A 26,222-nucleotide genomic window follows, 5' to 3' on the forward strand; every position below is an offset into this window, starting at 1 on the left:
GTAACATTACAGAGGAACTTTAGGGAAAAGATATTAAAATAAAGTTTATGTAAGGAACAGAGTTACTGCCGATAAAATTTGGCGACATCTGTCAAGTCACTTTAAACAGATCGATGTCAAAATTGGTGGTGAACATCAAGAAGCAGTTACGTATATTTAGTGTTACCTTCGAGAATACTGTATATTATCAATTTTAAGGTTTACATTTTTCATTTATATTTAGAAATATTATACTTTTTTTCTTTTCTCACTTTACCGTTTTTTTTTTAAATTCGCCCAAAATATATCTTATATTATAGGGTTACTTTTGAAGCTGTTATACAAAACTAACAATTAAAATTTATTTTCTTTTTACCTCGATCCGTATCAGATTTATTTCAAACGACACCGCCTACTAGAAACCTCGGTGTTGGTATAAATCATTGTCAGTTACATTCTAACGCAGGGTATATAGATCTATTAGGTATTGGTAAAAATAGTAAAGCTACATATCCGTGCATACTAAAAGCCGCCTATTATATCTAGCTTTTTAGTAAATCTATTTTTGAACAGGAATTTTCTGGAAATAGAACATATTGTAAACTTTCAAAAAAAAAAGAATAGTAACCTTTACTTAAAATATATTGCGATAGTGATATGGACTAATGACACTAAACGTAATAGAAATAAATATTAATGATTATCTAAAAGAAAAATATTGTATGTGCACTTGATGGGAAACTTTTTACTAACGGCTATTAAATTAAAGGATTTGGAGAACATGTTTGAAAAAGTGTAGTTTGAAATGTTTAAAAGTAATAAATTAAAAAAATATTTTTTACGTGTAAAAAACAGTTACGTGTAACAAACAGTTTTTAATACGTAAAAATAGTACGTATGATCGAATAAAAACGGCGTCAGCGATGGCTATGAAATGACAATCGATGACATTTCCCATATAAATTTACATATAAAATGACAGCGATCTTCATTACATAGCCATCGCTGACGCCGTTTTTATTCGATCCTGCGGTATTTGTGCGTGAAACAAATAGTTCCTTACGTCTAAAAAATAGGTTTTATGCGTAAAAAACAGTTTTATACGCCTAAAAAATAGCTTTTACGTGTAAGAAATAGTTTTATACAAAAAGTGGTAAATACTTACTTGGCTTATACTTACTAATACTTCTTGTAATCTGGTTTGAAATAATTAACTATAAAATATATTGTTACAGATGTTCATTAGTTTACTAATATACTACGGAATAGTATCTGTAGTCTATGGAATGCCTGGTGCAAAAGGTTATAGAAGTTCAACGGAAGTTGCAAAAAATGGAGTGCAGCCAGAACCCACGTGCGAGGAACTTAAAGCAATGTGGCGGTAATGTGTTTTCTATTTTGCTATATATTATAAAATATTTCATTTTATATCAAATTCTATATATAGAGTAATATTACATTTTTGATGGGTAACAATTTTTTGTTACATTCAAGTAAGGATTCAGTAGAAATCCATAGACAGTGAGAAATTCCATGGAAACTTTGTATTCGATTCTTCTCTGAGCGAACAGAACTATTAAAGAACTTATGCAATCTTACTCTCCTCCTATTGACAGAATTTTCTCATAAAATTTTATTTTCATAGATTTTTAATAGGAATTTTTCTTTCAGCGCGAAGTATGAAATAGAAAATAACAAAAATTCCATAAATATATTAAAACCCGTTTTAATCTTTGTACGAATGAATAGCAAATGTTATGTGTTTAAAGAAATGTGTCTCATACAATTACAAATTATAAAATATATTATTAGTGCTTAATTCGTTAGAATTTAATAATTAAAAAGTTTATTTTATATGTTATCTATAAATAAAAAGATTACATTATTAGATACCTCTTAACGCTCGTTCAAGTAAAGAAATCGATAACGTGAAACAACTGTGCCTTTTCTCGTTAAGTTTTTCAAGTCTCTATACTACTTTACCTTTTTTTTTCTATGGACCATACCGTTGTTATCCGAAGGTTTTTTTATTATTGACCTAAATTATAGTCTTGCTAAAATCAACTTTTAGGCTTGAAATTACGAGGGTAGTGAAAGAGTACAAATTTGAAGATTTTAGAGGCAGTAAAAGGCCGTGAATGGGCCATTTTTTATAATGGGATTACTTTTTTAATCCTCGGTGAAATATACGGAATGGTCCTAAGGCCATTTTCCAGGCCCCTGCTATCTAAACTTTGTTTGGATTAAAATAATGACGGTTTTTATTAAAGGGAAAAGTATCCTAATTGAAGAGCGTTATAGTTCGAAATAAAATCTAACAGAATGACTCTTATTTCATAATTTTCCTAGTTAAAATTAAAAAAAGTGAGTTTTTCATACAGTTTTTGTCGAAATTTAGAGTGTTGCTGCCCAGACTAAAAAACGTCAAGGCATATAAAGCTCGGCATAAGGGATATATGAGTTATAGCGTTATGTTCCATTCCCTTAAATAATTTAAGCACTTAACAGCGTTATACCCTGTTCCCTGTAACATTGTTGGACGGCTAAGCCTTTCAGTTTTTTTGGATTTCACTATCTTGTGAATATACTAGGTGTACCGAACTGTATTCCGGAAACTTTGGCAGCATATTCTGCAGGTAAAAACAAGTAAAAAGGTTCGTATAAATGTATGTTCTAAAATGCTTAGTTCTGGAGATACAGGGTGTAGAAGTTTCATTTTTATTTCGATTTTTTCTAAATAATTTCTGAAGTAGCGTCAATACTTGGATGAAAATTGGCGTCTAGAAGTTTTTTGACATGAGAAATTTGATTTTGATGTCAATATAACTTCTATTTGTAGGGGGCGTCACCTACATGCGGTTTAACTGTTTTGAAGAGTAATAACTTTTCGTTCATATCTGTATAAAACTACTGAGTGAAAAAATATACATTTCCGTGATTTTTTACGTAAAAGAGACGTTTTCTCTTAGTTAATACATGTCATTATTGACAAAAAATAAACATGCTGAGCAGATAGTTATTTGACTGAAATGATAAATTAGGGAACTATTTATTTTTTTAAATTAATCATAAATTTTTCTTTGAAAAAATGATGATAAAACAGTTTCTGTTGAACTTTTGGCACAAAAATAATTCAAATTTTTGATTTCAGTCTAATAACTGTTTAGTCAATATGTTTAATTTATGTCAATGATGACAGGTATTGATTCCTGAATTTATGTTCCAAATATCTCGAGAACCATTACTCGTAGCAATTTTTATCAAGAGACATTTTTTGCGTAAAAAATGTCGCAAATGTATATTTTTTACCCAGTAGTTTTATTCAAGTACGCACAAAAAGCTAATTACTCTTCAAAGCATTTAAAAAATATGTAGGAGGTGCCCTCTATAAGTAGGAGTCATATTGACATCAAAATCATATTCCTCATGTCAAAAAACTCCTAGACATCAATTTTAATCCAAATATGACGTTACTTGGAAAAAATCGAAATAAAAATAAAACTTGTACACCCACCATCTCCAAAACTAAGCATTTTAGGAACTTTTCTATTTATTTTTATCTGCAGAACATACTGCCAAAGTTTCCGGAATACACTTCGGACCACCCTGTATAAAGGATATTTTCTATAAATGTAACATTATTTTAAAAACCAAAAAATTATTTCAGAAACAATGTAGCTTTGTCTTTAGCCAAATGACTTGCGATATTATATTATATATTAAAATTTCAGTTAACATTCTTTCAATTTTTGATATTGAGCTAAAAATAGAAGATGCATTTGATTTTTTTCACTTAGATTTCTTCAATTCCATTTAAAACTAATAGAAGCTTACAGAGCAATTGACAGCCGAAACTTATCTTGTCATTTATCTCTATCTATTTATCTTAGTTCTTGAAAAAAATACTATCTGAATGGAAATAAAAGAAATTTAATCATGCCGATAATGTTTTTTGTTCTCGCCACAGAACAGAACCAAATGCCAGAAAAGAAAAATTGAGAAACGTATTTTTATACTTGAATAAAATCAATATCAATCAATCAGTTGTTCAGGATAGCGTAAAATTGATTGTTTTATTCCTTAGATAATATAACTGATAACTCTATGAAATATTTTAACTAAAGGATACTCACGTTACGGAAGAATCAGGATATAACGACTGAGCGAATTAAAAATAATGTTATTAAAATAAAATCAACGTGAAGGCGAAGTTAAAATCGGCTGCTTGGCTATAATTAAAAACTTCTTGAATTTAGGGTTGAGCCTTAATTAAAATTTCACTTTCAGATTTTCAAAACGACAATCAAGGGCGGCAGAATTAACAAACGAATTGCCGATGTATCCCGATCCTTTTGCCGAAAATATTTGGCAACCTTTTTATGCTACGTCAAGAAGCATCGGAGGGTAAGTAAATCAGTTTTATTAGTCAAGGGAAAAAATTAAATATGTTATTAATTTGAACACCTATTCAAATGAGAGTTTAAAATTTCTTTTTTGTTACGTGACTGTGTACAATGGGGCATGTAGGGACGCCTATGGGAAAAAGGCTGAAGGAAAACGTTGATTCTGGCCCGCAATTATCTGTATTTTCTTAAGTGTTATTACGTTTTTTACCGACCTCTATTTTACCTCGGGAACTGTTTTTCTTATACTCCAAATTATTTTCTTATTTTTTCTTATTTGATTGTGCGGAATTAAATGTTTTCTCGAGTTTTTGTTTTGTTTTTTTTTCTGTATTTTTCTTCTTTATTGTTAATTAGAACTATTAAATGAGCTGTTATTTTTGAAAGTGGTATAAGTCCATTTTTCCATGTATCGAGATATTTAAGATTACAGTCGGGGTTGGAACCTTTGGTGTTACACAGCAAAATAAAACACTAAATCACCACAATACACCAAAACACTTTTACTTTTACACTGGACGCGCGTTTCGCTAACCATGCAGATGATTAAACTCAAAACTACTTGTATACTGAAGTAACAATAATAAATAATAATTGCAACAAAAAAATTGTCTTAATTATAATTATTAGGAATGGACTTATTCCCACTTTCAAAAAAAATATTTTTGTGATAACATTTTATAGTCAAAAATCTTTTGTTGGCTTCATAAAAAATCGTACTACATTGAATGTCTGATTATAAGTATATGTGTCTTAATAGTATTACCATTAACTCATTTTTTAAAAAACTGGAAATATACCACTTTCAAAAATAACAGTTCAAATACATTTTTCTTTTAAGCTGGAATTACTGCTAATTATTTTTTCGTATTTTATGGCTCAATACTGATTCATTACACAAAAAAAATATATGAGTTTTATTTTTATGTTATTGTTCTTATTACAGAAAAATTTCCGCCTCAAATAAATTAGATTTAAGTGTAACAGAACAGAAGGAGAACTTATATAAATTGTCTTTTATTTCTTTGTTTTCCCCTCGGCAATAAGTAAGTTCGTAACATTTTACTGCAACGTTATTTTTTTACTACAAAAGATTCTCGAACAAAAATAAACAAAGTGAGACAGGAGAGAAATGTCTTAATATGTTAAATCCAGATAATATAAATCTTTCTCCAAAATTAATTAAAGAGACTCTGCGCTCATAATTTCCAGGAATGCAAATGCGGTGCAGCACAACTGCGGAATGAATAGCAAATAAGAATCCAACTACTGTTTCTTTACCCAAAGAAGTTATTTCATATTTAATTACAATTTCAAAACTACAAAAATAAACAGCGCTAAGTGGTTTTAAGAAATCATTTCCAATTATATTTGTTCTTTGCCAAAATGCATTTTAGTTTCGTTAGAAATTTATTCCGAGATTCTTGAAACGAATTTAACAGACTTATCAGTATTGTTTAGAAACGATTTAAAAAAATGTAATTCATTCGGCATGTAATTGAGCATTTAAAATTCAAAGACCCGATAATATTTCGGATGTTTTAAGGGAGTCTGAAAACTCTTGAAATTAAACTCTAACAAGTTTGGGTAACTAAGTTACTGCACTCTGCATTAATCATCTTACATAAATTACCATAATGTTGTACTTCCGCTACTTAGTAAACTTTTCTAATCAAATTTCAATAATACTTCTTTTATTATTCTTTTCAAATCATTTAAAATGATGCAAATAGTTCTAAAATAATTTAGTATCACTGTTTTTGATAAATTTTTTTGGTTAAAAACTAATATTCTAAAGAGATACGAAATATAATATTTCTTTATAGCATTTCGTCAATGAACTATACTTTTCCTATTACCTCTGTCAGTAAGTCATTCGTCCGTAAAGTTGTGGAAAATTGAAGGCTTAGAAGAAAATCTCAGACGATTTATTGAAATTTCCAATAGTCATCTTATTTAAATTAGGTACCATAATGTTGTACTTCCGCTACTTAGTAAACTTTTCTAATCAAATTTCAATAATACTTCTTTTATTATTCTTTTCAAATCATTTAAAATGATGCAAATAGTTCTAAAATAATTTAGTATCACTGTTTTTGATAAATTTTTTTGGCTAAAAACTAATACTCTAAAGAGATACGAAATATAATATTTCTTTATAGCATTTCGTCAATGAACTATACTTTTCCTATTACCTCTGTCAGTAAGTCATTCGTCCGTAAAGTTGTGGAAAATTGAAGGCTAAGAAGAAAATCTCAAACGATTTATTGAAATTTCCAATAATCATCTTACTTAAATTACCATAATATTGTACTTCCGCTACTTAGTAAACTTTTCTAATCAAATTTCAATAATACTTCTTTTATTATTCTTTTCAAATCATTTAAAATGATGCAAATAGTTCTAAACTATTTTAGTACCACTGTTTTTGATAATTTTTTTGGTTAAAGACTAATATTCTAAAGGGATACGAAATATAATATTTCGTTATAGCATTTCGTCAATGAACTATACTTTTCCTATTACCTCTGTCAGTAAGTCATTCGTCCGTAAAGTTGTGGAAAATTGAAGGCTTAGAAGAAAATCTCAGACGATTTATTGAAATTTCCAATAGTCATCTTATTTAAATTAGGCACCATAATGTTGTACTTCCGCTACTTAGTAAACTTTTCTAATCAAATTTCAATAATACTTCTTTTATTATTTTTTTGAAATCCTTTAAAATGAAGCAAATAGTTCTAAAATAATTTAGTATCACAGTTTTAGATAATTTTTTTTTTGTTAAAGACTAATATTCTAAAGGGATACGAAATATAATATTTCTTTATAGCATTTTGTCAATGAACTATACTTTTCCTATTACCTCTGTCAGTAAGTCATTCGTCCGTAAAGTTGTGGAAAATTGAAGGCATAGAAGAAAATCTCAGACGATTTATTGAAATTTCCAATAATCATCTTACTTAAATTACCACAATGTTGTACTTCCGCTACTTAGTAAACTTTTCTAATCAAATTTCAACAATACTTCTTTTATTATTCTTTTCAAATCATTTCAAATGAACCAAATAGTTCTAAAATAATCTAGTATCACTGTTTTTGATATTTTTTTTGGTTAAAGACTAATATTAAGGGATACGAAATATAATATTTCTTTATAGCATTTCGTCAATGAACTATACTTTTCCTATTACCTCTGTCAGTAAGTCATTCGTCCGTAAAGTTGTGGAAAATTGAAGGCTTAGAAGAAAATCTCAGACGATTTATTGAAATTTCCAATTTCAGTATATGTGATTTCTTGTTATTTCGTTCAATTTTCGAGCATTTTTCTGGGTCAAGAGAGGCAGGCCCATCAACGTTCCGCCATCTTTCATTCATAGAATCATTAAGAAAGTCAATTTATTTTCTTTCCGGAATAAAAGAAGCTAAAAACCATTACAAGAATAAGACAGCTGAACGAGTACTAAATATCTTTGTGTTTAATTGAATTACAGATTAAAAAATATATTTTTGTTCCGGTTAAATTTTGATGTACTCCTAACTTCAAGTCGGTTAATGAGCTTATTAGTCAAGTACGGCGTTTGGTTTTACAAATGGAGGTTGTTGTTAAGTCGATTGATGCGGTTATCCCACACAAATCCCTTAATGGTTTTAATTAATTTCTCATAATTGAATTGAAGAGGATGTGGCCCTAGGCCATAATCCTAAAACCTAAGGCCCGCTGTATCTGTCCTGCCACTAAACGATAACATTTAACAGTAACTTTTATAATGACCTTTGGCTTAAAATGTAGCCTACGTATATGAGGGTTAAACTGATTTAGACATTATTTGGTTCCACACTGAATTAATTTCTGAATTTAATAATAATATTGTTGGTTATTTCTTGCCGCAGATTATTGTAGTAAATTTACCATCCGTTCTTTATTTTAAAATTCGTTTATAAAATCGCTGTATGGCTAATTTGTGGCATGTATGTAAATTTGTAATATATATCGTTATATTCACCAATATTTTCTGTGAATTTGTTTAAAAAATGTGTGTATTTCATAGTAAATTTACTTATTCATTGTAAATTTATCTTTTAAAATCGCCAACTTCTTGTAATATTACGATAGAGTAACAACAAATTAAAACATTTTATTATAGTGAATTTACACTAACTTTTGTAAATATTAATAAATTTAATAAAACACATGTTTATAATTATTATAATATTTGTTATTATTATTATATTTATATTACTTATATTTTTTTCAGTGTACGTTGTTATCGGTAAAATTTTGTCCGAAAATGTTTATAAAACCAAACCAGGCAAAAGTATTTCATTAATAAAAGGCGAAATTGAATTTTTTCCCGTTTAACACTGGGCTGTCATCTTTGAAGTCGAGCCAAGAATGATTTATAATCCGAGTAAAATTCAACAAGTTTCTCGAAACAAAAGTAGCCCATAAATTTGCCGCTGTCCAACTTAAGTTCGTAAACTTGGATTGTTCGACCAGGCAAACTGGCATTTTGAACTCAATCCGCAACAGAATTTATTTGCTTTAACTAATTAAAGTAGCTGATAGTTCTCACCAGCAGCCAATTAATTTAATTGCTAATTAATTATAAACTACCGGCCTAGAACCACAAATATTTATTGCCAAAAATGAACTTTCACCATGACTCTAACGAATCGTAGTGTACAACAATTTATGTGTATCAAAGGTAATGAACTGGTTGATTTCTCTTTACAAAAAAGCGAGCCAAATCTCCTTTCACAGACCCTAACGTCCACTGGCATCACTAAAGCTCAAAGAAAGAAATCAGAAATTGAAAAATGAACAAAATGATTCCTATTGAAAAAAAAAACACAAACCAAAAGAAGCCGGAAAGTTTATAAAACCTTCGAGAAAAAGATAAGAAGCTTCTCAAATTAAATGGAAACGATATAAGTCATTTCACAGGTCTCCTAACTGTTATAGGCTTGGTGCCTAACCATCGGAGAATAACGTAAACAACCGACATATACAAATACGAAAAATGTATTATATAGTAATTATTCTAAAAGTTTTAGGAAGTGTAATTTGTAAAAATTCTAAAATTAAAAAAGTAAATATTTTAATATCTTCAGAAGGTCTATAACACTTATTGTTAACTTATATAAAGCTGGCAGATCGAATCAAAATATTTATCAAGCAAATAAAGGAAATGTATATCACATACCAACAAATTATAATCTCTAGAAACCATCTCGGGGATCTACTTACTCAAAATGAAAACATATACTTTGTTATTTTAAAAAAGAGATGTAGTCAAAGTATCAGACAAAACAAATTATTGTTTTTATTTCCAGACAGTTAAAAAGGTAAACTAATGGTCAATTATTATACTACATAAATTATTTTTTTGGCAAAACGAAAAAGGCAACTTTGATTCAATAAATTCATCTTTTTGTTAACAATATTATAGGGAAATCAACTGAATATACACATATACAAGAAGGTTAGAAAAGTGAAAGAGAAAAGGCAAAATACTAATATGAAATAAGCCCTCTTTCGCTTTTAGAAAAGGTCAGAGAGATAGAGTGGTAAAAAATTGAGGTTCAAGCCGAAAAAATAAATAAAGACAGATACAACTCATAATTCTAACGAAAGGAAAAAAGGTCACCTTTTTGTCTGCCTCTCAAATCACACACATAAATTTTACTAGAATCTGTTATTTTTTAAAAATGACTTGATAAAAGATCTTATTTTAGGAAGTTTTGAATAACATGCCAAATTTTGTCTTCTGCCACTCAAATCACAATCATATTTCACTAGTTATCTTCTAAAATTCGACTTGAAAAAAGAAGTTTTGAATATGAAAATTATACGTGACAAATGGCACAAAACTTAATTGTGGATCAGACACATGGAATACATACGAACAAAAAGTTTTTCAACAACTTTCTAAAGTATAAAGGAAGTTCTATTTTAAATTTAGGGCATATTTTTATCCATGCGGAACCTCCAGTCAATGCTAAATCTAGAAATACGCTTCGAATATGGGTTTAAAAGTTTTTAAAAGCCTTCAATCTATTTCTGTTTCCTTGCGGCGAACTTGGAGATATTTTTCGTGTTTCTATAAGTACCACGGTAGAGATATTTTAAATTCTGTTTGAAGCGCACAGTATAAGTGCAATTAGTTTGCATATTACATATAAATCAATTTAACCAAGGTCTTTTTTAAGGCTATCAAGGTTTTATTTGACGAACAACTGTGTTTCTTTGAAATTTATTTTATAAGTTGAACGTAAATACGACAAAGCCCCTATAAAAGTGTCAAAAAGGAATTAGCCTTCTAAAATAGTCTAACTTATGAAAGGAATATGGCTTTTTGACTACGATTTAATTTGCAGTAAGCCTTAATAAACGTTTAAGTTTTATCAAATTGCTAGTAAAAGGCTAAGAGGATGTAAAAACAGAACGGTGAAATTATACAGAGTATAATACAATAATAATAGTTATAAAATAAAGTTTCAACAGTTGGCAAACACTTCGGTTTGAAAACATTTAATGAAAACGTAACTTTTTTAAGTAAATGTTCCTTCAACATCAAACAGAAAAATTCACCTTTCGACTTTAAAACTGAACTAAGAGAAATTTCTTCCGTTTTAAAACTTTTTATTAAATTCCATCGGAATTTTAGTACGGGTTAAACGAGACTGAAGAGTTCCTTTAGTAATATATTATTTGAATTTAATCTTGTTTGTGCTTTTTTACCCAAAATATATTTATAACTTTCAAAATTCCGGCAATAGGTAATTTTTAATTTAAAAAATCGGAAAATTTAAAAAAGTGGAAAGGGGACCTATCACTGTGAAGATCTATTGTGTCCCCTTTCTTGAGTTATAATATCATACATGGAGCTTGTAGAGGATATTTCCTTCCCATCCTCCTCTGGAAATCTACCTCATAGAAGGGTATACACCCTTTCATGGTTGGGGTTTAGCCCTCTGTGCCTTTCACAGTAGGGGAGCTTGTCTCCGGCTAAGGTACCCTTGAAGTTGAGGCTGGAGGACCATTTTCTCCATCTCTTTAACTTGGTCTCTCCTTAGACCTGCTGCCGGTGTTTTCCCAGATCTATAATTGAGGATACATGAGCCGGTAAAAAGCAAAGTGGTGTAAGTCAAGTAATAGTACTTCTGAGAAACACAAGTTTTGCAATTGTGTAAATAATAAACTCCCAAATTATAAAACCAAAATTTAGTACAAAGGGATGTTATAACAACATCCTAAAGTTTTATTGTAAAGTTGTATGAATACTAAAATCGATGCAGTTTTTGTTTTATACAGGCGCAAAGTGACTTACACCACTTTGCTTATCAATGAAGTCCTTCTAGTTACAAAGGTCTGCAAAAAAATTAAAAAAAGTACATTATTTTTTATTTTAAGTACTATTTAATGTAGAAATGTAAGAATTCTACAAAAAATACATTATCACAAAAGTAGAACGAAAAAATATAACATTAATGTTCGGTTCCTTCTTCCTCTTCAATATCCATTAATGGAGTTGTATCGTTCGTATTTGGCGCCGTGGATAAATTCCTAAAGAAGTCATGGTGAATGGGGGGTATGTATGGAAGAAGGTCCAACATGTCCTTTTTTTTGCCGCTGTCACTGGTCGTGTCTCAGAGTACAGATCTGTAGTCGGTATATTTGAAAGAAGTGAAGGTCTTCCACCTTTCTTGGGTTTTAGATTTATACATGCAAATGGAAAGTCTTCGGAAAGCGTTTCTTTGTATAATACCATGTAAGGCTTTTCTTTCACAACTCTGATCCATTGAATTTTGAGCCAATTAACTGGCTGGTTGTCCTCATTCTTCGTTCTTCTAGTTATGGCTTTCTCCAACAGCTCTACTGAATGGAAATCTTTTCTGAACATTTTAGTCAGGTGGAATGGTTTATGTCTTCTACACTGTGTAATTATATTACACCAGTCTTCAGGAACGTATATGGTTTTGTTCCTGGCGTATGTTTCCACAGAACCATAATCGGAATCATTTGGTAAGAATGAATGTCCGCTAACCATAAATTTGTGATCTATGACGTCAATTTCATTCGCTTCGCTGCTCACTAATTGCATGAAAAAAAGCACTATTTTGATGTTACGATTTTGTCCAGTACATGCATCGCTATAGGCCACAACGTGCTTGCATGTTGAAGCTCGAGTCTGGAGGTGTTTGGAGATACATGAACCGATTTCTTGAGAACCCCTGGAAGCAATCGTCTCATTCCAAACGTACATGTAACCTAGATCAGTTTCCATTTCGTGGCAACCAAGGTTGTATACGTACATATTTCTTTTTTGTAGTATGCCAGTGAAGTTGATATAACTGGAAATCGCAGGGCTTTTTCTAAGTCGAAAGTAAATGCATAAAAGCCTCCTCTTGCTGTGCCTTCAGTTTATCTCGTTTCAAGGATTCTCTGGCCGCTTCTGCCTTCCTTAGGTGTAACTCATGCTGTTGTTTGATCGTAGCTCTTTCTTGCTCATTCTGCGATGCTTCGAGTTTTACTTTCCAAGAATCACATTTGGAGCATGTGTCTTTGGAGGGTTTATGAAAATGCAAATTAAAAGAATTATTAAACGTACGTCTGTAAGTGGCTTCTTTTACTGGCCGCAAATTTTCCTGCAAGCAATGTTCCAAGTACAGGTTGTACATTGTGCGCAAATTTAAATTTTCTGCTAGGTAGCGTCTGTTGGGGTTATGAGCCCTGGTGTAATGGGATTGGTATGAAGGAAATGAATTGATATGATTGAGAAGTTCGTTCATTTGCTCTACAGAAGTTTTATTTTTTGGAGCTCGTCGTCCACGGTCATCAGACCCAGCAGGCTTTCCAAGCATTACCTTGTTTAGAGCTCGAGTTAGCCTCCCATCAGAAATTTGTAAAGTATTTAGGAAAAATTTTTTGCAAACGATTACACTATTTCCTTCTACCTGGAAACGGTAATGGTTAATCTTCTGCTTGGGCGGTCTTGAAGAATTTCTTGGGCGTCTGTTAGAAGGTAATGTCTGCTGCACTAGGCCACATAGATACGCGTTTTGAGTTTGAAACGATCCCATGTCCCAAAAGTTTTTAAACAAAGTCTTGCGTAAGGCCTCTTGTATGTTATTTGCACATTTTTTCGACATTTGCATTCAAAGTTAGCGGAAAACTTCTTTTCAGCAACAACCTTCCCTTTACTAGTAACATAGGTTTGGCCAAAATTGCGTGCCTTCTTCTGAGCCTCTCGCTTCCATTCATATCTCTGGCGTTTTCTACTTCTAGAAGATCTATTATCATTTTGCGAGTCAGGTGTGGATTCTAGAAAACCCAAAATAAAAGTTATATATCATATTACGTACACCTAATAATTTTAAATCTAGCTTTACCGGTGCTTTCGTCGCAATCCGGAACAATTTCAACGCTGCTCTCGTTTTCGAAAGGATCTGTAGCACTACTGTCCGAATCCATCTTTACAATTCGCCAATGAACCACGAAGAACAAGCTGGTGCACAAAACACTCAAAAATATATTGAAATAAATAAAAAAACACCCAAACTATGTCACTGTAAGTGCAAAAAACATCTAAAATTAGCATTTGTGTACCGTCAAAGCGGTGTAACTTACGACGTACGTCACTTTGGTTGTCAACGTATCCGCCGATTAACTCACAAACTGAATTTTGCTGCCATCTGTTGACCCTCGTTTTAACTTCTGACTTGCACCGCTTTGCCATTAAACAGAACCTATTGTCTAGATTTCAGATATGGACTTAGTTCACTTTAAACAAAAAATTGACTTACACCACTTTGCTTCTCATCGGCTCACATATCTCTTTCTCTATTACCTCCTTGGATTTGAGGTCAATTCCTCACCATTTACCATATCCCTCAAGCTGATGACTCGCCATACATTGAAGTTCTGGCGAAGTTATACACCACAAGGCCACATAATTACCTATAATCACCATATTTTTGTAATGTACTTTTGTTTCTATCTTCAACTAATAACATTTTTTATTTTTATGCCTTCTATTGTTTTTTGGTCACACAATTTTTATAATTAAATTACATAAGGTCTTTTTTTATTTATAATTAAGTTTTAATTTTTCCCTAAAGAATTTTTTTATAGAAGTTAAGCGCTTTAATTGCTATGCTAACGTTCAAATTAGATCAGTATTTAAAAATAATATTTTCTGTTTGAGAAGATGAAACGAATGTTTTTTCGGGTTGGTTTAAGGTAAATATAAAAGAATTTTCAATTTAATTAAAAATATAGGCAAAAATTATATATTTTTTGCGATCATTTAAGCTAACATTATAGGTACTGTAAACTCGAATTAATGTGTAATTAAAAGAGATATGAATAGATTTTTTTACCATGGAAAAATCGCTTAATTGCTATATGAAAACATATTAAAGCAGTATTTAAAAAGCATTCGTTTTCACTTAAACCGAAACATTTTTTGATAAAGGGAATTAAAAAATGTGACCGTATTTTCCGTGTACAATTAAAGTGCCTTTTTTATGAAACTTTTCAACGTCCATTTTAGCATTCAATTATTATTTTTGTATGTTAAGCGCGGACATATTTATCGCATGAACTGAATAAGGGTTTATTATTTTTGATAAATAAGTTATAATTATTAGCGATGGGAACTATCGAATGAATTAGACTATCGAATGGTTACTGAATGAATGATTTCAACTATCGAATGGTTTTATGCGAATAAAATCATTCATTCATTTGTATACTAAAGCATATGTGACAACCTCGCCGTGCGACTAAATGGTTATCGTTGCGCCACGAGCCACGACTATCGAATGCTTTTGATAAATGAAATTTAGTATTCGTTTGATTTTTGTGTACGTCAGTGCATTATTAGTTCTTCCAAATTTTTATAACTTCGCCTTGTAAATACTATGCTATTTTTGCGTTTATTAAAATATTTAAAATACTAAAATAGTAGTTTTTTTTTAATTGGCGATTGTGTGCGAAGTGGTCAAAATTTTTCCGAAAATTTGTGTGATTTTCCGTTGCCCGATCTTTCAATTATTTAATTTTATATGGTATATTGTGGTTAGGTTTGATTGCATTTTTTTAATGTGACATTTTGAGAAGTAGCAATTTTTAAGAGAGATGAGATGAACTTACAATTAATTTTAAAAATACATATTTGTATTTTAGATGTTTTAATGATATGAATTAGTTGAACTTAATAATCATATTTAAGTAATGTGGTTAAGTAAATGTGTGGTTATCGAACTCAAATTTTGGGGTGAGAAAATTAAATTGAAAGTTTTACACGTGCCAATATAAAAAAAAAGTTAACAATGTTTGTATTTTGTTTATGCTAATTCTCTTACATGTAGTTTTTTGCGAAGAAATATTTCATTTATTTTTTAAAGTAAATGCCAGTAAAAGTAAATATTATTTTTAAATAGTAATATAAAGTAATATAAATAATTTTGATTTCTAATTTTTTATTTATATTTTCCTTCCATTACACTGCATGCTTAGAAAATTAATAAATGTTTATATTTCATGATTTTAAAATTTGTTGTTAATATAACAAATTAGTTCTGTAATTATTATTATTTAATAAACCAACGTTGCCATTTAGAGACTATATTATTTTTAAATACGATCTAATATAAATACTTTTGACTTCTATTTGTTGTTTATATTTTGCTACTACTTAAAAAAAAATTTTATAATTAAATGATTTAAAATTTTGTTGTTAATAGGTATAACAAATTATTACTGTTATTATTATTTATTAAACCAGTCTTTGCTTAAAAACATTAAAAATAATTTTCCTACATCCAAAATAAAAAGTATTATTGCAGTGTAACAACAGAGTATTAATAAAAAAATGCAAAACATTAGACATACTATCCCTAACTAACTAATGCTAAAGAATAAAATTCTTTGCTAATATCAACTAACACCAATATATGGCAACAGCGCCCTTCATAATGTATTTTCTGTGTAAATACTAGCACCTCAATAAAAAAAATAATGTGTCCTTATCTTTACTCTGACTCCGCAAAAAATCAAAGATGCCGGCTTCTTTCATAGCATTGCCGCCGACCGCTGTCGGGTTTCTAGGAAAGATACCTATGTCGGCAACAACTAAAATCTAGTTTATATTTTATTATAATCGATCCTGACGAATAAATGAATTTTATAAATGAATGAATTTTATAAATGAATGGTTTTTGCTGCCGAATTACTAGAATACAATATTTCAAGGCAGATGACGCATCTATTCGATAATTTTTATTCGAATAGTTTTCGACGAATGTTTTCTTACTAGCTATCGAATTATTCGAATGAATTGCAACTATCGAATGTTTCGATAGTATTCATTCGATAGTTCCCACTACTAATAATTATGTGTTCGACAATAACCGATTTTTAATTGAATCCTTTGTAGAGAAAATACGCACGAATAAATTTGCTCGAAATAAACTACCATTTATGTTATATTAATTATTAATAATCATTTTCATCGAGGCAAATGTGTGAATATTACGATAAATACTAATCAATTTTTTTTTATATATTTCATCGGGAATGAAATTATCATTGCGTAGGTTTTAGTAATGGATACTCCATAATTTTAAATCATTTGCTTATTATACAGGGTGGTCTGAACTGTATTCCGGAATCTTCGGCAGCATATTCTGCAGATAAAAATACGTTAAAAAGTTCGTATAAATGTATGGTCTAAAATGTTTATTTTCGGAGATACAGGGTATAGAAGTTTCATTTTTATTACAATTTTTCCAAATAATTTCTAAATTAACCTCAATATCTGAATGTAAAGTGGTGTCTGGGATTTTTTTGACATGAGAAATTTGATTTTGATGTCAATACGACTCCTACTTGTAGAGGGCCCCACCTACATATTTTTTAACTGGTTTGAAGCGTAATAACTTTTCGTCCGTACCTGTATAAAACTACTGAGTAAAAAAATATACATTTGCGACATTTTTTACGTAAAAAAAGGGTCTCTTGGTAAAAATCGCTACGAGTAATGGGTCTCGAGATATTTGGAACCGAAATTATCAATACCTGTCATTATTGACATAAATTAAACATGTTGACTAAATAGTTCTCAGAATGAAATCATAAGTTTGAAATGTTTTTGTGCCAAAAGTTCGACAGAAACTGTTTTAATATCATTTCTTCGCAGAAAAATTTATATAAAAAAATAAAAATTTCCCGTAACGATTTTTACCAAGAGACATTTTTTAGGTAAAGAATCACGAAAATGTATATTTTTTCACTCAGTACTTTTACACAGGTACGGACCAAAAGTTATTACTCTTCAAAACAGTTAAAACACATGTAGGTGGCGCCCCCTACAATAGGAGTCATATTGACATCAAAGTTCTCATGTCAAAAAAACCAATTTTCATCGAAATATTGACGTTACTTCAGAAATTAATTGAAAAAATCGAAATAAAAATGAAAATTCTACACCCTGTATCTCCGAAACTAAGCATTGTAGAACGTATATTTATGCGAACTTTTTTACTTATTTTTATCTGCAGAATATGCTGCAGGACTTTCCGGAATACAGTTCGGACCACCCTGTATATTATGAAGGATACTGTTTTTTGCTGTTATTGGAAAAAAAGTAAAAGAACTTTTAGTAAATAAATAATGCTCTGTTGCTTAATATCCCTTATTAAATTTATTAAACTAACCCAATTCCTTAATTATACTAGATAATAATTAATAAGTCTTTTACTTTCCTATGTTATTCTCAAAAACGTTATTATCGTTTCCTTCTCTATTCAAATTTTAATTTATATTTTACGGTTGAAAATTTTTTTCTTATTCGGGCTTAAATCCATTTAGGCTTTCTAGAATGACCTACTTAAAATATTTTTTAAGGGATTTTCGTTCCTGTATTATATCCGATAAAGGTACTATAATTGAAAAATGTCGGCTTTCTCAAAACCCTCGAGAAATAAAAAAATTGTCTTAATATTTCGCCCGAAGAATGCTTAAAACCCGCGCGTCTTTTACGGGCTAATATCAAATTATTTACTTTTCAATTTTGCAATTCGTGACAGAGATCGAAATGAAACGCTTAGCAAATTTCTTGAGAATACATCAAGTGACGTAAAGTGGTCTTATTACATTATTAAACCGTCGATTTTAGGTTAACGAAGAAGAGGTTTCGGTTATTGAATATACAAATTTAATTAACCTCATTTTTACCTTTCCAATTTTAATTTCTTCGGTTTATCATGATCATTTTCAGATTATTCAACTATTCCCAATTATGGTGTAGCACCCTCACATATTTAGATACTCTCTTCGTAGTTGGGTCCATTATTGTCTATTGTTGGCTATTTCATTCCTAGTTAACCATTAGGAGGTTGCCATGTCCATTTTTAATTTGAGTTCTTCTTAAAGTATGTATTGTCTATGAACAGATTCTGATGATATGCGTATTGTATTTCGGTTTGTTTTAGTAATTATTTAACTCTATTCAAAATAAATGAAATATTTTGTTCTAGAGAGCCTAATTTGTTACATTTATGTTATTATTTGCAGTAGGCGGTTACCAGTTGCTTTTGGAAAGATAGCGTATGGTCCGACAAGGACTAAAATTAATCCCGAGCACTTGATGCCGTACCTTCAATACGGAACACAGCTGTCGCAGCCTAGAAGAAGGCCTGCCACATCTTTTAGATTATCCGGCGGAGGCTACATGATCGCTGGGTATCCCCCACAAACAGGCTCCTTTAACCACTTGAAGGTAAGTTGTTACCAACTGATTTTATAATTCCTATAACACTATAAATAGAGTTAAAAGTGCCATAATATATCGAAAACGTGACAGTTTTGTTAAACGAAAGACTCTAAAATAGCTTGTTAACAATGTATATTAACTCACTTTTAAGGAAAAAAAACTATACTATAAAATATAACGTACGATGTAGTTAAGTTACTCTTGATGGTCTATATAGGTTATTTTTAATCGCTTCAATGAAACAACAACACAAGTTTGATTAACCACTAACTTTGGCGACCCTAATATCGGCTAGTTCAAAAGATTTTATCAGTAGTTGTCAAACATGATTTACACGTGTATCTGGGACATGCGAGATGAGGTTATATGCGATCTGGGTCAAATTTGTAATGTCATTGATCTTCTTACAAGCAAATATATCTAACAGGACAAGTAGAATATCCCCAGCAAAAATCGAAAATATTCTAATATATTATATTCTGTACAAAATCGGTTTTTGTTGTTAAGTTATTAAAAATAATAATAAGTTGGTTTAACTAAAATTTAAAAAAATAGAAGGTGCAAATCATAATTTTAAAAATTATTTTTTTATAGAATATACAGGGTGTTCCGATATTCCGTGGACATAGAACTTCTAAGTATATTTTGAATCAAAATAAATTTATTGAACATATGTAATTTACTGTATATTTCAACTCATTTTTATTGTATATTTCAAAAGTTATATTTCGTTTAATTTGAGTTATACAAAAGTTCTAAGTTCTAAATAATAAGTTGGTTTAACTAAGATTTTAAAAAATACAAGGTGAGCATCATAATTTCAAAAATTATGTTTTTATCGAATATATATTTTCAAAGTTATATTTAGTTTAATTTGAGTTATACAAAAGTTCTGGTTTTAAATAGGACCACGTTTACTATGTAATTCCCACTTTATTTGAGCAAAGTTCAGTCCAAAATTAACGAAGCAGCGGCTGAATTGCGTGACATACATATTTTCATTTAAAATACTCTCAGTAGTTCATTATTAATTATGCCAAATTGCCTTCCAATAATCTGTCAATACTGCCTGAAATAACTTCTAACTATTTAGCATGCTGATTAGTTCCGACAATGCGCTTGTCGACGGTAATCAACCGCGAATCATACTTAGCGGCTTAAAATACAATTAAACAAACAAATTTGCTAATTAAATGTGAAAATCGCCTAATTGGCAAAGAACCTATGCTGTCTCTTAACTTTGAAAACTAATGAGAACTATAATTTGAGTTATTTTATGTTTATTTATTACATTATTCGATATTCTCTTTTTCTTTTCAGGAACTGATCAAGACAGAGAGAGCTAGAGAATTACAGCAACAAAGAATGGCTGAAGAATCAGCTGCACGGGCAGCGGCTTTGAAAGAAATGGGAAGGAATCAACCTGGGTAAGCCGAAGAATAAATTTCCTTTGATATATATCCCTCTTATTCATCAATATCAATTCCTCCCACGCGCTAAAGGGTAGTAAATAGGTTCTTGGTCTATTTTCCAGTTGAAAACAAATACTGAGTGTAAATTGGGCTGAAAAACGAGAACTCTGATGAACTCTGAACAATCGAAAAACAATGGAACACGATATGGTACGGCACGTCACTGTAATTCGTGGTTTTATTATAACATTTTAATTTTCGATTAAATACTTGTAGATTGAATTTTATAAAAAAATAAGATAAAAACAATTAAACTAAACTAAGCTTAATCCAAAACATCTATGTCTCACGTTTTGGATGCTGGATGTCGCTACTTTTGTAAAAAGAAATACCTGTGCAACAATTTTCAAATAATAAAACTTATGGTACTAAATTGATACTATTCATGGTAATTAACTTAGTTTGGGGATAGCCTTGTTCATTAGTCAAAACATTAACCGAGAAATTAAATAAAAAAAAAACGATAATTCGTGTAATAATATCTCCGATAAATAAAAATAGCCTTTAATTATTAGGTACATACCACCTTCTTTCATTAGTTCGAGAGTGATAGTTACTTTAATTCTGTTTGGTTCTTTGAATAAGAAGACTAAGGAAGGAGCATAATGCTATCCATGTATTCATGCATGGTGGGCGAAAAAAGCACTCTAGGGTGGGGATCCTTGACAGTTCTGTTTGACGATTCATTTGACACATTTGAATTTGATTTGAAATTTTGTGGATTTGTCAGTCTTTACGGAGCTTATTTTATGTTATTTATTATTTATTCTACTACTGATAGTTGTATAAAGGTAGTAAATCTAGATGGAAATTGTGGCAGAACTTAAATTAACAGTGACACTATCGCGATTTATCGAAAAAGACTCCAAAATAGTTGGTTGTGTAGCGTGCGGTAGATAAAAAATAATGGAAGTGAAATAATGGAACAACTTTTCGCTAGTAAGTGACTATATAATATACATACGTGTAGTAAACCGATCATTTATGAAATTCACTTAAATTAACTAAATTATATATTTTTCTTGCATTTTAACTTTTATTTACTACTTGTCAAAGATCAGATGTCAAAGAATTTTGATACGTTAATTGTTGTACGGTAAACGTTGACTTACCTGCTTCAGTAGCGTATCGGATGTTTGTGTTAATAAATACTTATTATAACTTATCTATTTTTATTAGAATTATATATTTTTATAACAATTTTAATAACTACCAACATTTATTCACAACGTAAAATAAAATAACAAATTATTGAGTCTACCCCACGTCTACCCTACATCATAGTTTTACATTTTTTAAATAAAACTAGAACGGCACTGATAAACCGGAATTTAAGTCGGCCATATTTGAGGCCCATCGCGGTGTACCTAAGATTTTTGATATGCTCCTTCCTTAGTCTTCTTATTCAAAGGTTTGGTTTGATTCTTAATATCATGGTCCCATCTCAGGTTTGGTCTTCCTCTAGGTCTCTTAATTCTTCGCGGGTATACTCTTTTTTTTTCTCAGGTAAGATTTCGACAGATGATGACAGAAAAAAAGCAGATGACTTCCATACCAATCCATTTAGTTCACTAAAAAAAGTTTCTAATATTTTTTAAGTTAACTATGGTTGGGTTTATAAATAAATACGTCATGCGTCGTCTCTTGCTGTTTTTAACCAGTTTTATTGGTTTATTTCAAAAACGACAGATCATATTTCAATATTATTGGTTTGACGCAACGATGAACGACAAACGGACGCCTGTGCGTATAAACTCGACTTAAGATTTTTGAGAGTTGTCAAAGTCTTGCCAATTATAGGTTATAATTTTGTGTCAAATTATGTCAAATAGAAATGATAAATATTTTGCATTTTGCATTTTGGACTGTGTTGTTACTTGTGTTTCGTGTTTTTTAAAATTAAGTGGAGGAAAACTCGACGGAATATTAAGTGTTGACCCAGACCATAGTTTACAGTTAATATTCGGTGCATAGAGACCGCCAGAGACACACTTTGCTAGAGACTATGGCCAGAGAGTTGTATTAGCCACAAATAAAGTTGTATACCATCTCGTATATGGTACCAAAAACTGGAGTATCTGTAAAATAACATCACACGATAGGTAAATAATACATTTTAGTACTGCAGAAAAAATTAAGATTAAAGTTAATCACTCAAAATTTAAATATATTAATTATGCGCTCCAATTGTACCAACTTATTTCTTTGTAAAATAAAATAAACTACTTTGAAATTAAAATGACAGACACATCTATCACTGTCAAGGATTTTGTCGTTGGACAGAATACCATGCTGTATTTTTTGTGGGTATTTAAAGAAATAATTGTAGAAAATATTATTTGAAAAATAACTGACTTTTACATACTCGATTATTCATAATTCAGTTTCAGAGGCGCCGAATGAAAAAATGCGAGAAAGAAAAAATAATGAAAACAATCGATGGCATACAGTAAGCTATATATCACTGGGCCCACAAAGCGTACTAATCTTGGGTCAGTCGATATTACCAGCGTAAAAATCGTAATAAATCGCCAGCTGAATGAGCGACTGACATTTCGTTTTCGTTACAATATCGGCCTTTAAAAATATACGAGGTAATTCATCGAAAGGGATCGGACAGTCACGTATTTATTTATCCAACCGAAATATCTTTCGGCACAATAAGCATATTTATTTTTGTGGTTTCCGGTAAACGTTCCATTCAGCAACGTGCCTAAACGCTCAATATTTGTTTATCTCAACATGTCAGGAATTCACGCCTCTATTTATTATGTTTGTTTATTATTTTTCCAGGATTTATAGTAGTGTTTTGATACTTTTTTTTCTTTGGGTTCGTGGTTACTCAAAAATTAACGACAAACTGTCCATTCTAGTTTTATGATTGCAGTATTAAATGGTAGGTAAAGATTTATCTATCGCCAAAAAATTATACAAAAACAAGGATTCAAAAAAATAATTTTCCCACAAAACCAAGATGTCTAAGCCTTTTAAGGTGTATATGTTCCAGGTTTACTATTTTTCTAAGGCCTTTAAAAATGTTTAAAAATTGGGCAAAAACAAGAGCCAAAATTTTTTTTCTCACAAAATCGAGATTCTAAGCAAGCCGTCTAAGGTATATTTATTCTGAATGTACGTAAAATTTACTACAAATTCCGAAATTTTCATAATTTTATGATTATGTTTTAATCTATGTATGTCTAGCGTTTTTTTGATTGAGTTTTTTCATACATATAGTCGTGAAAATTGGCGATTTTCGTCATGTCACCGATTCTGTTAAAATTGTTATTTACTAATTAAAATGTGTAGAATGAGAAATACAGGCCATTGTAGTCCTACGAGAACAGTAATGTACATAGGAGACGTTTTAACCATGATCAAAAATAGCTCAAAACAAGGGCCCAAAAAATTAATTTTCTTACAAAACCAAGACAACTAAGCCTTCAAAGGTGTACATATTCTAAATCTACATAAAATTTGCTACAAATGCTGGAATTTTCATAATTTTATGATAACGTTTACTATATTTCTAAGGTCTTAAAAAATGTGTTAAAAACAGAGGTTTAAAACATAAAAAAGGGGTCAAAACTGAACAATTTTTCGACTTTTTTCCATACAAAATTCATAAAAATTGGCAATATCTATTTTACAATGTAGTTATAAAATATAACTAGTTATAATACTGATCTAAGTTAACTAAAGAAAGGCCAAATAGGTTTGAAATAATATATCGAGACTTTGATTAAGACTTGGATTTTAAACAATATTTAATTCATATGTCAGCACTGTTACAAACATGTATATCCCACGTAAGAATGTATTTTTGAAAAGGAATAAAATAAAAAACAAATACAAAAATATCATCCTGACGTGAACTGGAGAATTTCTGCGAAATTCTCCCCGTTATGTAACTGACATATGTTTAACAAAAAAACGTAGTAAAATGTTCGTTCGTTCATAACATTTCATTCTATTTCTGTTTTGCTGTATATAAAAAAATGTAAATTAAAAAACACTGATCGTTCTTAATAACTAAAAAAGTTTATATATTCAGCAATATTGTAGTTTCGAATGACACTATTCTTCGTCAAAGGCAATTATATTGGTACGAAAACAAGAAAAAAAGAAGCAATTTGCAACGATTTATTTTCCCGAAGCTGAAAATTGCCAGGGCTTGGTCGCTCTTCTTCCGATTTTGCGAAACATTTATCGTTTTGTATAATTCAATCCGACGTCCACAGCAACAAGTAAAAGATCTCTTTAGTCCGCTTGTCGAAAATATAAAAAGGTCATTCCCGTTTTTTTCTCTCCCCCAATTTTGAGCATTTTTTAATGCTTTCGGTTCTTTTCAAGGGAAGAAATATATTTGATAATATTTAAAACCTGGAAAACATGGGGGTTGACAAATATATTTCTATCTTCTTTTTCTATACCTTTCAATTTTTTTTCATATTTCAAATTTTCAAAGGCATTAGAAATATAGTAATCATAGGGATAAAATTATGAAAATCTCAGCATTTGTAGGAAATTTTATGTAGATTCAAAATATATACATCTTCAAATTCTTAAATACCTTGGTTTTGTGAAATAATTAATTTGTTGAATCCTTGTTTTTAAGTTATTCTCGATGATAGTTAAAACGTCTACTGCATCTAGTACTGTTCTCGTAAAGCTATAATGGCCTATTTTTTCTTATTCTACACCTTTCATTTAGTAAACAACAGCAGTTTTATGAAAATCGGTGACTTGACCAAAATCGTCAATTTTCATGACTCGGCCATTTTTGGCTGTTTTTTTAAAGCGCCTAAAATTTAGTAAACATGATCAGAAAATTATAAAAATTTCAGTAATTGTGGGAAATTTTATGTAGACTTAGAATATATAACCCCACAGAGGCTTAAATTCTCTGGTTTTGTGAGAAAATTGACTTTTTGAAGCCTTGTTTTGGGGCAATTTTTGATGAATGCTAAAACCCGTTAAATTTTACACATTTTCGCAGCTCTTAGAAAAATCGTAGATATATATGCATACAATTCTGAAAATCTCGGATTTATAGAGAATTTTATGTAGATTTGATTTTTTTTAAATAAGTACAAATATTTTCAGGGCTGGTAGATCTCGATAAAAGAAACATATCTCCTCTTTACCGTTTTTCATAAGTCCAAAATAACCGAGAACCACTACGTCAAAATTAAAAACTTAATTAATTTAATTAATATTAATTAATTAAAAATTAAAAAAACATTATACTGTGTCTCATTTTCTATAAGAAAAAAACGTAATTAATTTAAATACGTAAAAATTAAAGTCTTCAATAATTTAATTAATCTTAAATAATTTAATTAATCTTAATTAATGAAAAATTAAAAAAAACATTATACTGTGTCTCATGTTCTATAAGAAAAAAAGTAATTAATTTAAACACGTCAAAGTTAAAATCTTTTCAAAAAACGCCCCTTACTTCCAGTCAAGGAAATCGCTTCTAAACCTCCTAATTAACGCTACAAATACTAATTAGTTATTTATTTACGCCTACATCAGCACAAAAGCCGACACGAATAGGTGCCAATTTACAGAGGATTATGATTTCG

General features: G+C 30.2%; 2 protein-coding genes across 2 annotated transcripts in view; one reads left to right on the forward strand and one right to left on the reverse strand.

The window, feature by feature from the left end:
• Window positions 1–26,222, reverse strand: part of LOC115876864 (probable E3 ubiquitin-protein ligase makorin-1) — a 109,512-nt gene that overhangs the window by 48,610 nt on the left and 34,680 nt on the right. The gene's annotated exons all lie outside the window — the stretch shown is intronic.
• The window catches only part of LOC115876865, a 67,910-nt gene that overhangs the window by 8,208 nt on the left and 33,480 nt on the right, over window positions 1–26,222 (forward strand). Inside the window, exons 2-5 of the mRNA XM_030892865.1 lie at window positions 1,215–1,360; window positions 4,267–4,383; window positions 18,964–19,168; window positions 20,483–20,589. Coding sequence (XP_030748725.1) covers window positions 1,215–1,360; window positions 4,267–4,383; window positions 18,964–19,168; window positions 20,483–20,589 — 575 coding nt within the window. The remainder of the gene's footprint in view (window positions 1–1,214; window positions 1,361–4,266; window positions 4,384–18,963; window positions 19,169–20,482; window positions 20,590–26,222) is intronic.

Source organism: Sitophilus oryzae, unplaced genomic scaffold, assembly GCF_002938485.1.
Source record: "Sitophilus oryzae breed Bouriz unplaced genomic scaffold, Soryzae_2.0 scaffold_1440_pilon_pilon, whole genome shotgun sequence".
NCBI classification, from domain to species: domain Eukaryota; kingdom Metazoa; phylum Arthropoda; class Insecta; order Coleoptera; family Curculionidae; genus Sitophilus; species Sitophilus oryzae.